Raw genomic sequence first — 15,107 nt, forward strand, 5'->3', positions numbered from 1 at the left:
TTATTTAAAATTTGTGAACGTACTTAGGTCCAGATTAAGGAAAGTATTTCTGTGCTGCAGAGGACTTGAGAGCACACTGGCAATGGGATATGCTCACAGTTTATGAATATTAACTAATTAGCTGATGCTGCAAACTCATGAGAAAATAGGAGGGAAAACTCAGGTGTGTTAAAATCCTTTTCCAGTGTACAATTCACCAAGGAAAAGCATTTTCCCCAGAGCAGTGTGGTTCTTTACTGTCCTGTGCTGTACTTTTGGGGAGCAGTCAGAGGAGCCACAGCCCAGGAGCTGATAAATGAGGTGACAAAGTCTAATGGGCTGGGTGAGCATCTGAGTAAAAGTGCTCCTTTGCAATGTTCTTGAGCTGGAACCTGGAGCAGAAAATCAATCATTCTTCCCCTAAAGCTGCCATGCAGAGCAATACTGAGGGTTACATTGATCCTGGATGTTGCTCCTGAAAGATGTGGGACAGTGGGAAATAAAATGGTGAGAAAAGGAACTCAAAATATTTGCTGTAACTCTCTTTGCATCTGAAAACAGGGCTTGGGAGAGTTCTCCTGGACAAAGTCCTGATGACCCACTGGTTAATTGAATTAGTGATATTTAATGTCCAGCTTTGTGAATTCATAGTCAAGTGATGGAACTGGATGTTTGAAAGTGTAAGAATAAACTGCTGGGCTGACTCCTTTCAAACTCTGTTTTATGTTTAATTTTCATGTTCACTTGAAATAAAAAGCTTTGGTTTGTGTAAGAATGCAAAGATCACTGTGATTGGTTTTTTTCCTTTAAAGGGCAAAGTCCATCATCATAACCAGAATGACCATTTCCCACCTGATGGAATTGGTAAGTGGAATTGCTGTTCCTGGGGGAATTCCTGAGCTCAGGGAAGCTGACAGTAGTCTGACATACATTGAGTTTCTGGTCTCTCCTCTGTTTGAAAGCCATTTGCTTGTTGTGTGCATGAGGGAATCAGATCCTAGACTGCTCAGTGGACATTTGGTATTTCTGAGGCTCTCCCTATATAGGTGTTGTGTGCACTGACTTTGGAGCCTTAGCACAACCAGCTGTTGGCTTCTGAGAAATGGCTGTGCTTGAAATTCATCACGTTCAGCCCTCTAGCAGGGTGTTTGCACCAAAAGGGTTTGGACATTAGATTGCATGCACTGTTTTCTGAGGTGCTTTGAATTTAAATTGTGCTGTCATATATCCAGACATTACTGATCATACCTTTGCAAGGTAGCATGCAACAGCTGAATAATTTTGTTATTAATTTGAAAAAGTATTCATTTAGAGCCTGTTTTCCCTGCTAAAGAAAGGAGAGTTACTTTAGTTTTGGATGCAGTGCTTAACAGCTACTCTGACTGTCAGCAATATTTAATTGGTTTGGGACATTGTCATTAATGCACTTACCAGCTACCTGTTTCTCTGTATCTCAGCTTGTATTTTCTGCCTCTTCAAATTTTTGAAATGGGATATAGGATTTGATTAATGCTTTCTCTTGGTGTATCAGACCTATGCTGTAAGAGAGTTGCACACATACTTCATAAGGATAAAGGCTGTTAGGATGGAAAAACAAAGAAATGGTTGTCTTCATGTTTTTTGTGTATATATCTTCTTTTTTTTGTATATATACATCTTTTATTTTTATCTTTATTTTCAGTTCAGCCCAATCCTTCTGTTCTAATTGGAAATCCTATCCGAGCATATACTCCTCCCCCTCCTCCTCTGGGACCTCACCCCAATCTGGGGAAATCTCCAAGTCCTGTTCAAAGGATAGATCCACACACTGGGACAAGTATTCTCTATGTACCTGCTGTCTATGGAGGAAATATGGTCATGTCTGTGCCTTTGCCTGTAAGAATTCATTTTCTGTTTCTCCCCCTCCCCACCTCAGTTATTCGGTGCACAAAAATGTGTGGCGAAATCAGATAGTGAATTTTTTGCAGTTTTTTTTCAGCACTCCCAATCTGTGGGCTTTGCTGCCTTTAGGAGTGGCAGTGCTGAGGACTACCAGAAAATAAGGACCTGAAAGCCTTGTTCCCCCAAATAACTCCAGGCAGGCTAAAAGCAATTTCATGTTCATGCAATTTGGTGTGTTTTAGGCACACCAGTGCAATCTGTCTCATCTGACTTGAGACACACCTGCCTCTGAATTATTTGCCTGGTTCAGTTCTTCATCACTGCAGAGACCTCAGTGATTCACAGGGAGTTTGTTTCTCTTTATTGGTTTCACACAGTCTAAATTGCAAGTTTTGGATGTCTGCAGTGCAAGGTGTCTGAAGTGAAGTGATAAGAAAAATAAGCATAATGGGATGTTTTTCCTTCCAGAACCTCATAGTGAACCAGTTTCCTCTCCAATCCCTTTCCTTAATGACATTTGGGAACAGAATGAAGATCTCTAATCGGGTCTTTTAGGCTACATTTATGCATGGAATTTTGGATTACAAATAAAACCGTCCCACCAAAATTTACACAGATTAAAGAAGCAGCCTCTGCTTTATTCTTACCCTTCACAGTCACATATTCCAGGGGGAAAATGGAAGGAAAGAACAAAGGCTGCAGAAGCTTGTGGAGTGACATGTCTGTGTTGTACACAACTGAGGAGCATGGCAAGGACGTGGAACCCACATGTGCAGATGTGTTTAATTCCATTCATAATGCTGAATCTTGGAATACAGCTAATTGTTTTTTCCAATAATTATAAGTCCTCTGTTGTAATTTGGGTTATGGATGCTGAATGGGGGACTTGCTGTAGTTTCAGTTTTGTGTCTTAGATCAGCTGGCAGCTGTAAATTGGTTTTCTTTGCTAGGCCAAGGAATTTTCCGTTTTCCAAGCTTACTAGAAATTTGCATTTGATGGATAAATTTAAATGCAGTGAGAAGGCCAGCAGCTGTATCTTTGTTATGCTTGCTCACATTATATTAATATCAAACCAAGGTAATTTAAAAAGCTCTCTCTTATTGTTCCAAGGTTAATATATTTTTTATGTGTTTCCAATCAAAAGAAATGTATTAAAAATAAGTATTTTGAACTCACCTTCCCTGAGGATGGATTTTTTTAACAATTAAGTGGGAAGACTGAGGTACTAATGAGACAACTACTTTTGAAAAGCAGCTTGGAGATGATTTGGGGTTGTACAGATGCTATAATAGCCTAAAGCTAAAGTTCAAAGTGCACATTTCAAGGGCAAATAGTAATTAAAAAAAAGAATTGGATGAAAGTTGTTACACTTGAAACAAGTAGGGTCAGCAGTAAAATGTGTTTATGTTCATGGAAGATAAAATGATGTCTTTGTTTAGTGCAGTTCCCATAGCCAAGGTAAAAGCTGGAGGAGGTTCTCTGCTGCCATCAGTAAGGGATGCTCTGGCAGCCTGAGTTTGGGGATGACTTTCCCTGCACTCTCCTCTTGTTCATTTTTTTCCCCTTCTTTTAATAAATTCCCTACAGGGTGAGATTGAACTAATTCGATGCAGAGCTGTCTTCCTTAGCATTCCTTTTAGGAATAAAATGGAAACTGTTGTGAAAAATCCTGACTTCTCTCACACACTAGGATTTTCCTTTGACTCTGCAGTACAGAGAGTAGCACAGACACTTTGGAGTGTATTCCCTGTCACTGCTCACCTGTGGGTACTCTTTCTATTTAATTAGAGAAGAGATTAATCTAAAGTTTATTAAACTACAGTTTGACCATCAGTCTTTTCTCTCTGAACTTTGAAACCACTGAAACAAGAATGGGTTTTGATACAATATTTTTTGCCCAGGCTTCTCCTTGAAAATCTGTGCCCCTTGTTTTGCCTGCCCTTAGAGCTGCAGTTGTGTGTGTCAGGTCATCTGATGGATGAGCAGCCCTTGTCACCACTGACCTAATGCCAGCGTGCTCCTTATCCCTGCCTTTAACCTACCCTAGCACACTGCATCTTCTCCTCTTGTTTGTAATTTGTATTTTAATTTCTGTTTCCCACGCAGGTACCATGGACAGGGTACCAGGGCAGGTTTGCAGTGGACCCTCGGCTGATCACTCACCAAGCAGCCATGGCATACAACATGAACCTGCTGCAGGCTCACGGCCGAGGGTCACCCATCCCCTACGGCCTGGGACATCACTCCCCTGTCAGCATAGCACAGCAGCAGCTCCAGCAGCAGGACAAGGAGCAGCACGAGCAAACTCGGAATGGTTAGTGCTGGACATGGCACTGCACACCCCTCTGCTCCTGGGAGAGTTTGGGACTGAAATGGGGTGGTGTGGAAAGGAATTTCGTTCCTCCAGCCTTTCTTTCTTTCTCCTCCCTAATCCACAGATTGGGGAAATGACCTGTGATTTGCCATTGCAAATAGAATAACTGAGGTCTCGTGAGATTCAGAAGGAATGGGACTTGGGGAGGGGTGTTGAGGGTGTAATTGTTCCATCTCCCTTCTGCAATGCTGCTGATGTTATTTGCAATTAAGTTGGGAGAACTACTTAGTGATGATTAATGAACAAAGTGCGGAGATTAAAGGGGAAGTGTTATTTAGGTAAATGATACTAAATGTCTGTGATGCTGTAAATGCCATACTAATAAGTCAATTTTCCTGTGTCTGGGGGAAAAAAAAATTCCCAAATAATATCTTTTCTATTGAAATGAAATAATTTTGTAAATGTTTTTAGGTAAAAGTGAAAGCACTGCTGGACCTGAAATCAGTAAAATTCGAACACCTGAGAAGAAACCTCTGGAATCCAAGCAGGTAGGTTTCTCTTGCTGGGGTTTCTGGTTTGTTTTGTTTATTTGTTGGGGATTTGGGTATTTTTGTCTGTTTTTTCATACTCTCTCCTAATGAATTTAGTCATTACTGAAACGTTTGCATTTCCTTTTTTTTAATGTGACTTTTCAAAACCTCTCAATCTCCCCCCGCAGGTTGATTTAGAAGGCAGTGCTCAGCAGAGAAGCCCAGAGTCCCGTGCTGGTGTTGGCTACCCCAATGCTAAATTCCACCGCAAGGACAACCCCAACCCCAGGCTGAACCTCCACCTCACCCCTCCCCACTCCCAGTTTGCAGTTCCCAGCCGCCACTTCCAGCACCTCTCGCAGCTCCCGAGGCAGCCTTACCCTCTGCAGCAGCAGCAGCAGCAGCAAAACCTTTTAAACCAACAGCAAAATCACTTGCCTGAGCAGCCCAACCAGCTGGCAGCCCAGCAGAGCCAGGTAGTTCAGCAGCACAATCACTTGAATCAGCAGCCTCCACCACCTCAGCAGCTTTCCCCTGCTTACCCGGCAGGCCCCAGCCAGTCCTTTTTTAATAATCCCATTCCCCACCGACCACATTCTCCTGCTGTAGATGCTGTGATTTCAGAACAACACCCCCCACCTCTGTTACAAGAAGTCAATAATCCTTTGAGGCCTATTGCACAGCACAACCCAGTTCTGCCAACCCACTTGAACAACTTCATTGAAGAGAATCCATCAGGAATGCCCTTAGGGGACACTTTAGGTAGGTGACTTTTCTTTATTTAAATTCAGAGTGTGCAATTATAACTACATTGAAGTGAAAATGAAGGAGGTATTTACCTTTTTCAGGCAATATGCTCTGAATTGGGTCATTGTTGGGTTAGTTTCCATAAGTAATGTCATTGAGCATAATTTGCTGCTTGAGGCATGTTTGAATATTCAGCACTTTATTAGAAGATTCATGTTTATATGATTTTCCATATGATTTAAATAACCAGGTTATGCACTGCAATGCAGTTAGTGTATAATAGACCCTGGAATAAACTGTATAAAAAGTATTCTTTTTTTTTTTTCTGACATAAAGATCTTTAAAAAGGGGCATTAGATAAAATTTTTTTTTAAAACTATTTTTATAGATCGTATGCATGGAAATGTAGCTTTGGAAACAATAAGGCAGCAACAACAAGCCAGGTTACAGCAATGGAATGAACATAATGCCTATCTCAGTCAAGGCACTATTCCATATCAACACCATCACCATCCTCATCTACCACATCTTCCTCAGCAACCAATTGGATTACATCAACAGCAGCAAGTTAGGGCAAACTGGAAACTTGCCAGTAATACAGAAGATGAAACAGAGGCAACATATTCAAGGTATTTGTTTACTGAGTCATCAGAGCTTGTGTAAAATTGAGCAGTGGGCACCTATCTGTAACACTGTGATCAAGTGCAAGGCACTTCAAGGTATTGCTTTTTGCTGCTGTTATTATGAAGGTTAAAATAGTTGGCAGGCTGACTTACAACTATGCTTTTATTATGTGTTATGCTTTATTCTGTTAGTATATTGGGTAGTAAAGCTGTAGTGGAAAAATATTTTTATGGAGCTTTTCAGTGCTGTATTTATGGAATAAGGAATGGATAGAGAGTAACAACCTTGTGTTTTTATGAAAGAGGTGTCTGAGTGTAGTTAAGGCCTATTTAAGTTGTAAATTCTTCAATTTGAAGTGGCAGTCTGAAATTTGTGTGCTTGAAAAGAAACAAACCAGCCCCTCCCCAAACACTGCTCCCCAGTGAAACCTAAACTTTCCTTCCTTTTCAGAAAGCCTTTGCTTTTAAAAGCAGATTTTTAAAAAAAATCTTGTATTTGGAGCTTTAGGGGGCAAGAAAGGAAGCTGTTGAACATCAACAGAAAAATGGTTCCAGTGGTCATCAACTCTAATCATGTATATTGTAAAGGCTGGATTTTGAAATTGCCTCTGTTTACTGTCATCTCCCACTATGCTTTCTTTTCCATCTGGGTTGTTATAGCCATGGTAAAGCATCTAAATGCCCTCTTATCTGACTCTGTGAAGTGCTGAATTGAATATTCTTGACCTTTTGAAGCCTGGAAGTATATTGTGCAAGTGAGGGGAGTCCCTGATTGTTCTGGATTTTGCCTTGATAGGGGTTAAAATCGTCTTTAACTATGTGAACTTTTTACTTTGTGTAGTCAAGCAGGAAATCCTTACCTTTAGTTGTCTCTTACGAGATAACAAAAAATTGATTCTTCTGACTGAAAAGGAAATCTCAAGAGTTATTAAAACTTTGAGATGATTCAGGTGGGTATTTCATCCAGTTAATCCTCTTGTGCCAAATTTCTGATTGCTCAGTCACATCCTTTGAAGTTAGGGTCAGTAAGTGCAAAGATGAGACTATGTAAATTCAGTGTTTTGTGCTCTGAGTTTTCTCCACCTCAAAAAGAGCGAGATTTCAGCAAAACTTTTTTTTTCTTTTTTTTTTTTTTCCCTCTTTTCTTGATGCCTGTGTTGTGTCCATGCAGATTCCAGGACTTGCTGCGAGAGCTGTCCCACCGCGACCCCAGCGAGAGTCGCGACGTAGCCGAGATGCCACCTCCCCAGTCGAGACTGTTGCAATACAGACAAGTGCAGCCCCGAAGCCCACCAGCACTCCCTTCTCCTTCCTGCAACTCCAACCACTTCCCCACCTTCACTGACAGCAGCAGAGACATTGAACTGCCCACTAACCCAGCATTTCAGCAGCATTTACCCCAAATGTACAACCCCCCTTTCTCCATGCCATCCGAACACATCACCCCATCTCCCCTGAAATACCTGCAGCCCGACGGATCCTGGACTTACGCTAACCTACAGCAGAATCACCTCCTGGGGCAGGGCTTTCACTATGGAATACCTCCACTGCCCCACAGGTCGCAGCAGAGCCCTTTTGTACAAATCCAGAACCATCAGCACGCAGTCGGTCAGGAGCCATTTCATCCACTCGCCTCTCGAGCAGTTTCTGCTTCTTCGCTGCACAGCCTAGAAGAGGTGGGTGTTGTCTGCTGGGCACTTGTCCTGTCGGTTTGGTGTCAGACTGTGGTGTGAAGTGGTCATGGATGCAGAACACCTCATGCATTAAAAGCTCACACTGGGAGTTTCTGGGAGGTGGAATTGTTCTCTGTGTCTTTGCTGCTCACCCTGAGCAGATCGTGGTTGTCGCTGCAGGTGTAACATTTTCTCTGCTAAATGGGAAGCCTTGGTGTTTGGAGTGTTACTCAGAGTTTTCTTGCAGTCATTCTCTTCATCCTCTCTTGCCCTGGGCTCCAAGGGGTTTGCTGTGGGATGCAGACTCTGCCTGCACATGCAGCTAGGACAGGTCATGTTCTGAACAGGAGGTTTTAATCCCTGTTGGAATCTGGAGTGCTAAGGAGTGTATGATGTGTAAACACGGAGTATCCTGGAGCCAGGCTGCATTCCAGGAATGTGAGAATTAATATTCTCACTGACTGCATGTAATCCAATATTTGTAGATAAGTGGATTGTTCGGTGATGCATTTCTGTTCAGGTTTTTACAGAAGCTGGGGAGGGAGGTTTGCTCATTGCTGTCTCACACAATACATATTTAATTTGTCTTTCAGCTTCTGAAAACAGAAAATATTTAGTTCATGAGCCTGAGAAAAATAACTAAAATTGAATTCTAGTGCATTTTACAAATTTCTATCTTATACAGATCCAGAGAGGTTAATGGAGTCCTCAGGCCCAGCCAGAGCTATAGTAAGGTGTGGGCTGATAGACATTTAGAAATTTGATGTCTCAGTCCATTAAGTCATAGCACCCTGTATAAAATGTAATACTTTGTGACAACAGTTAATGCTGTCAGTACAGCGGGATGTGGGAACAATGGCTTTTCAGCAGTAATAAACCAATAAATATTCCTATAGAGCTTGTGACAGCTCCTGCTATCTGAAGACAAATAGAGTGAGCCTTTATGTAATTAGTGCAAATTCGGTTTAGTTCTTATTTCTTCTTTCTTTCAAAATATGTGACAGAAATGCCAAATGCAGTAAAAGTGTTACAAAACAGAGACTTGCTTATAAACTTTCCAAAACTGCTGGTCCAGCTGGGAGGCAGGACTGAGTGCACAAAGAAATCAAAATGTGGTTTTTAGGTGTATTTTTAACAGACATCCCTCAGACAAGGCACTTGTCAGGGCAGATTTCTTGACTTTTGGTATCCTTACTAAACTGTTTCCTCAATCACTATTTATAAAGCTGTTAATTGACTTGATACTTGAAAGCTTTTGCATGTGTTTAGTCAAACCAGATCTGAACTGCACATCAAAGGGAATACTGGAGTTATTCTGTCTGGTTCTGTACTTGCAAGTGTCCAGAACTTTGATAAATTCTGATTGCTTTCCAAAATAGCCCTTTTAAATTCAATAGAAGTATACTTTTTGGGTTGATTTGGGCAGTAATTCATGGACTTTTTTTGTTTGTTTTTATTGTTGTTGGAGAATTTCCTTCGGGGAGTGGATTGTCAGGATATCCAAATGTTGATCTCTTGATTGTGGTGACTGAAATAAGATAGAAGATATAATAAGATATAAGTTTCCTTTCATGCACTTTTTTCCCCCTGTCTATTTTTTGTAGATAATTAATAACAATGTTGGGACTTTGCAAGCAAGTTGTTTGATGTTTGTTTAGGTAATTTCTTAGATATTTCTTTAGGTTGGGTTTTTTTCCCTTTACCAAGTCTAGATTTGCCTCTATGACTTTTCAGCTATTGGTGCTCTTGTTAGTCAGTGCAGAGAGGAGCAAACACTGTATTCATGGTTAAAAATAAACTGGAATGCAACAGACTTGCTTTGAATCTTGAGAAAGCTTAGAGAGCCCTTAAATCTGAACTCTCAAAGCCCACAGGTTAATTAATGGAGCTCCTGCCGTTTCATCTCCATGATCTACAGGGTTTATGGAAGCAAGTGATTTCTGTGGTTTCAGATAAAACTCTCTGCATTATTTCTCCTGATAGCTTCTCCAGAGCATTTGTTTTGTGTGTACAAAATCCAGCATCCAAATGTATCTTGCTTCCCCAGATCCTGGTGTACAAGTCACTAATTTATCCTTTGGAAAAAGAAAAGCCATTTTTTTTCCTGACTCCATTGTAAGAACATTTTTTCCCTGCTCTTGTGTGTTTCTCTGCTTCCTTTGCATCGTCTGGAAATGCTGGGTATGTTCTCCTCACTGTGATCCATCGCCCACAGGAGTGTGAGATGGAAAGGCTGATAAGAATTAGGAAATATCATTTGATGTTCTTTGCACTTCCTTTAAAATGCTATATTTTGTGTGATCAAAATCCATTACCACTGATTGCAATGTACAACATATGACTTGAAATGTCTTAGATTTTTTTTTCTAAATGCAAAGGACATTTTTTTTTGGGGTTAGACTTTTCAGGGAAAAAATCAGGTGGGGAAATGGTATTTGATACATGCAGATAAATAAAAAGAGCAAAAGGCTATTTTATTATTTGGTGTTTTTTGTTCACAGTATGAACCAAGAGGACCAGGCAGGCCGTTGTACCAAAGAAGAATTTCCTCTAGTTCAGTCCAGGCTTGTTCTGAAGAATTAAGCACTCCTCAAGACAGTCTTGGTCAGTGTAAAGAGCTTCAGGAGCACAGTAACCAATCCTCCTTCAACTACTCCTCCCCGGAGCTGTGGGTGACCTCCTCCTCCTCTGCCCCATTCCCCAACATTCCATGCAACGGAGCCAGCAGAGCTCTTCCTCCCCGCGAGCTCCTAGGTGGGTGCAGCTGAGAGCATCCTCTGCTCTCTGCCCAGGCAAAGGAAATCTCCCACTATTTGCTGCCAGTTCTTCCATTCCCCAAACCAATACAAGCAAAGGTTTTTAAGGATTCATAGTTTCAGTAGTTAAAGGTTTGCTTGGAATAATCCAATTTCTTGTTAACATCCTGTTCTTCATCTAAAAAAGCAATGCTGCTTCTTAGTCTCCTCCAAAAGCTCCAGTAAGCCCAGAGAGTCTCTTACAGAGCCTTCAAGTGCAGCTGAGCTTGTGCTGAAGGGAGCTAAGGTGACTGGTGGGATTTATTTGCAAGACAGATTATTTGTTTCCAGAATGGGTGATATTTTGTGTTGGTATTACAGTCTGGGGGAGCAGCACATAAACTGAATTAGTGCTCTCAGCGTTTCTCTAGTAAATTCTGGTACTTCATCAAAGGAGTGATGAGTTGAAATTCTCTCTCACCGTGCAGGAATCTCAGTGGAATGTGGCTTCCCTGGTGGTAGCAGCAGTGCTGATTGATTGAGCAGACAGAAACTAAATTAACTTTTCAGAGATGAAAAAAAGCTGTGAGGAGAGAGCTGGAGCAGTGCAACTATTCTTCTATCCTCCATATTTCTTGTCTTTGTGAAAAACAAAATTACCAGGATAGTGCAGTTTCTTGGCTGTGATTTTGCTTTAAGAATCTCCAATGGTAATTTAAAAACAAAATTGGTAAAAATGTGAACAGTATTCCAGCGTGGATATTAAAACCACTTAATAATGTGGAAAAATATTTATAAGCTGGTTTTATTGGCCTTAAAAGATTTAATTGCTTTCCACCAAACTTTATAAACCTAAAACATCTTGTAATTTCATAGTAATTGTGAAGTAGGAACGTGCAGTGTGTAATGAATGAAAAAAGCTCTTTATATCAGCGACAGCACTCAAGAATTAAATTCCTAATGTGCCTTTTAATTTCCAAAATGTGAAAATGTTATTTTGCAAACCCATGTTTATGGCAGCATCTTTCATGCTAAGTTCAAAGCTTCAAGCTCAGGGCACCTCCTTCAATCTCTTTCTATTTTTACTGAAAATCAAGGAGCTGAATGCACAATATTATGTGGCATTCATCACTGAATTGCTCACAGAGAGTTGCTCTCCAAACTCTGTGGTTATCTAAGAGGAGCTCAGGAACTCTGGCAGGTTTGTGTTGGGATCATCCAGTCCCACATTTCTGTGCTTTAATGAAAAGCTTGAGAACCTTTTTGTGAGTACAGTGCTCAGAGGACAGATGTGTGTGTAAAAATACCTCTACACAAGTTTGCTGTCAAATACTAAATGCTAAGTGAAAATACCAAGTTCTGACTGGTAACTCCATTTGCAGTGAAATATATTTTATTGTAGTTAAGCATGGTTTCTGTTTTGTCAATAAATGTATGTGAAACAGAGCCCTGTATCTAATGGTTCATGCAAGCACATCTCCATTTTATGGCTGCTCTGCCTTTCCACATCTCCAGCTCACTGCCTGTGATGATATTTACAGCCCAAATGTGTTTCTAGAGCCAAGGGTTAATGACCAGTGACTGCACTGCACTCGTTACTGTTGATTTTTATCCATGAAATAAAACCCCTGAGAATGGATGCTGTGCAAGTCCTGTGCCTGCATTGCTGCTGGAGAGGGAGTGACCCTGATCACCGCTCAAGGGCTGATCTCTCCTGTGCCTCAGCAGTGCTGGGCTGGATCAGGATGGATTTATGGAGCACAGGGAGAGCTGCTCTCAATTGCTCAGGGTCGTTCTGTGCAGGCACTTCCTGAAATTGCAGTTGGAGAGCTTGATATGCATTGCTTTTTCTGTTGATAGAGAGGAAATGATTTAAGTTCTTATTCAAGATGTGTATTTCATATTTTTCCTTCTGTTAGACACCTCTACCACACACAGCTTTCACCTCTGGCCCTGCTTGTCATTACTTGTCTTCTCTTGAGTGCTGTGGTTATTTTTGGGAGCTCTTTTGCTCGTGTTCTGGGTTGTTTGTTTTTTGTTGAATCATAGCAACCCTAGCAAAATTGCTTTGCTTGTGTTCTTTCCATACCCATTCTTCTATGGGTTGGTTTTGGGGCTTTTTTTGGTTTTTTTTTTTTTGAGTGCTTTATAAAAAGCAGAAGCCTGTATGTGACCCTTCCAGTGAGAAACTTTACTTCATGTGTTTCTACTTTTGCACTCATTTGGTGGTACATTTTTGTATGTGCACTTTAAAAATAACATTATATGATTAAAGACTGAAATAATTACAGAATATATCTGTTGCCCAGTTCCTAGGCTATTGCAGATGGAGCACAGAGCTGTGTTTCAGTGTAGTGTCGTGCAAGACAGCAGAATTCTCCAGACAAAAGTAAGGGACCTCATTAGGATTCAGGAAATTCACTTGAAAGCAGTTTTATACCTATGGTTTAAAGCACCATTTTTTCTGATAGTTACAGGAGTTGTTAAATGTGGAGCAAGAACATATCAATTAGCAGGAATGCATTCAGCCCGAAATACCAATAATTAGTTGGTTGGCATTCAGGACTCTGAATTGCTGTTGGAGGATGAATTATATATGGTGCTGTAAATTTTAATTTTAGCCTATTAAGCTGTAAAGCAAGAAGAATGAAATACTCTTTGTGCTGTCTCAGTGGATAAAGTGCTTAAATTAGAGTAGATCCATTCGGCAGCAGCTTCCCTTCTGTGCTTGTGGAGAACCCTCTGTGCAGAATTGCAGGTTTGGGGTTACAGCTGTGGGGTGCAAACACAAGAGGGTTTGTTCAGTCATGCCAGCCTTGTGCTGCACGATGCCAGGGTTGGGAGGGAGGTTAGATCAGCTCAGGGCTGGGCTGGATGGCCTTGGAGCAGCCTGGCATGGTGGCAGTGGCTCTGGGGTGCAGTGGGATGAGCTTTGATGTCCTCCAACGCAAAGCATGCTGTGATTGCGGATCCTCTGCAGGAATGGTCAGTGCCTGAGCAGCACTGGGTGGTGTGGGAGGTTCCAGAGGAGCTGCTCACGCTGGTTAGGGGTCACAGCAGGTCAGCTTTGCCAGCAGAGCCGTTCATGTCCCCCTGTTCTCCCCGCAGCTCCCCCGAAGGCAGCCAAGCCCCCCGAGGATCACCTGAAGGCAGAGAACCTGCAGCTCTCCAACTCCTTCAACTACAGCGTCCTGCAGCACCTGGGGCAGTTCCCTCCCCTGCTGCCCAGCAAGCAGCTCCTGGAGCCCAGCAGCAGCGCGCAGCCCGCCGGGGCCACCAAGCCTGCCATGTCCTACGCCAGCGCCCTGCGCGCTCCCCCCAAGCCCAAACCGCCCCCCGAGCAGGCCAAGAAGAACAGCGACCCGCTGGCCTTGTTTCAGGAACTTAGCCTAGGTAGTTCATCAGGTAGCAATGGCTTTTACTCCTATTTTAAATAATCAGATTATTTTTTTTAGAGAGAATTTAATTTTTATTTGTGTCGGTAGGTCTAAGATAGTTGGGGCTTCACCTGTAGTTGCAAATATTCCCTTTGTTTATATTAGTAAATATATCCTCACTTAATTGCTTTGCTGCTAGACTTGCAACTAATTTTTTTTTTAATTATATTCCATTATTTTGCATTTTTTGATGTGGGTCGGGTTTTTGGAAGCTTTTCTGTAGGAAAACACACAGGTGTTATTTTTTAATTTGTGTAATGTTAATGATATGTTGCATTAAACTAGCAGCTGAGAGATTACCTGTACAACTTGAAAAAAAGGAAAAAAAAAAGGAAAAAGAAAAAAAAAGAAAAAAAAAAGTTTGTCTAAATTGTATTTAAGAAGATTGTAAGTAGCATTTACATTTATTCAATAACATTAGCATACTATGCTGGGTTTCTGTACCAGAAATGGCCAGTTAATGTAAAAATGTATGTTATTTCTGCTTAAATTCATTTAATTTTTTTTTTAAATAAAGGTGCAGCATCTTCTAAATAATTTCAGTTTTATCAGCTTTTTTGTGAAGGGATGCTGCATTCTCAGACTTTTATAGTTTTAGATTCTGTATGATGTGGTATTGTATTTTCCATCCACTGTAGGGTAAAGTAAAGGCATTCTTTGCAGACACCTATGCCATTGTTTGGAAACATTCAGATAAAAGTATTGGTATACTTTAAAAAATAATAAAAAAATTGAAAAAAGAAAAAAAAATTTAACAAAAAACCCAAAAAAACTCTACATTTTATTTTTGGACAAGCTAGTAATATAAGCTTGTTTGAAAAGTTAATTTGATAGGTTTTTTAAATGAATCATGAAGCTGAAATAAATTTTTAGGTATGTTGGTGCTTAGTAGATTTAATAACTATTTTAAAAAAAATGCGTGAATTTAGTAAAATACTTTTTTGTTTGTTTGTTTAATTTTTTTTCCACTATGCATGTGTAAATGTTTGTAATCTGGCTTTTTCCTCCCCTCTTCTCCAGTGGTATAAAGAATTGTGCCGCTTTAATTTTTTTTTTTCCCGGTAAAACTTTTGGTACATTATTTGATGTTTACATTAAAATGTGACATTATACAAGGAAATTCAGATATTTTGCTAACTGTTTTGTTTGAGGAACATCATTAAAGAAGAGATTTAATGTTTGTCAAA

General features: G+C 40.7%; 1 protein-coding gene across 7 annotated transcripts in view; it reads left to right on the forward strand.

The window, feature by feature from the left end:
- The window catches only part of HELZ (helicase with zinc finger), a 77,405-nt gene extending 62,298 nt beyond the window's left edge, over window positions 1–15,107 (forward strand). For 6 of the 7 annotated variants that reach the window (XM_085077326.1, XM_085077328.1, XM_085077331.1 and 3 more), the window contains 9 exons: window positions 792–843; window positions 1,661–1,854; window positions 3,968–4,175; window positions 4,647–4,723; window positions 4,894–5,467; window positions 5,841–6,081; window positions 7,247–7,751; window positions 10,250–10,502; window positions 13,592–15,107. In XM_085077326.1, the coding sequence (XP_084933452.1) occupies window positions 792–843; window positions 1,661–1,854; window positions 3,968–4,175; window positions 4,647–4,723; window positions 4,894–5,467; window positions 5,841–6,081; window positions 7,247–7,751; window positions 10,250–10,502; window positions 13,592–13,920 (2,433 nt within the window). In that variant the 3' untranslated portion in view covers window positions 13,921–15,107. The remainder of the gene's footprint in view (window positions 1–791; window positions 844–1,660; window positions 1,855–3,967; window positions 4,176–4,646; window positions 4,724–4,893; window positions 5,468–5,840; window positions 6,082–7,246; window positions 7,752–10,249; window positions 10,503–13,591) is intronic. The other variant, XM_085077329.1, reaches the window with a different exon arrangement.

Source organism: Lichenostomus cassidix, chromosome 18, assembly GCF_008360975.1.
Source record: "Lichenostomus cassidix isolate B80296 chromosome 18, HeHo_3.0, whole genome shotgun sequence".
NCBI classification, from domain to species: Eukaryota; Metazoa; Chordata; class Aves; order Passeriformes; family Meliphagidae; genus Lichenostomus; species Lichenostomus cassidix.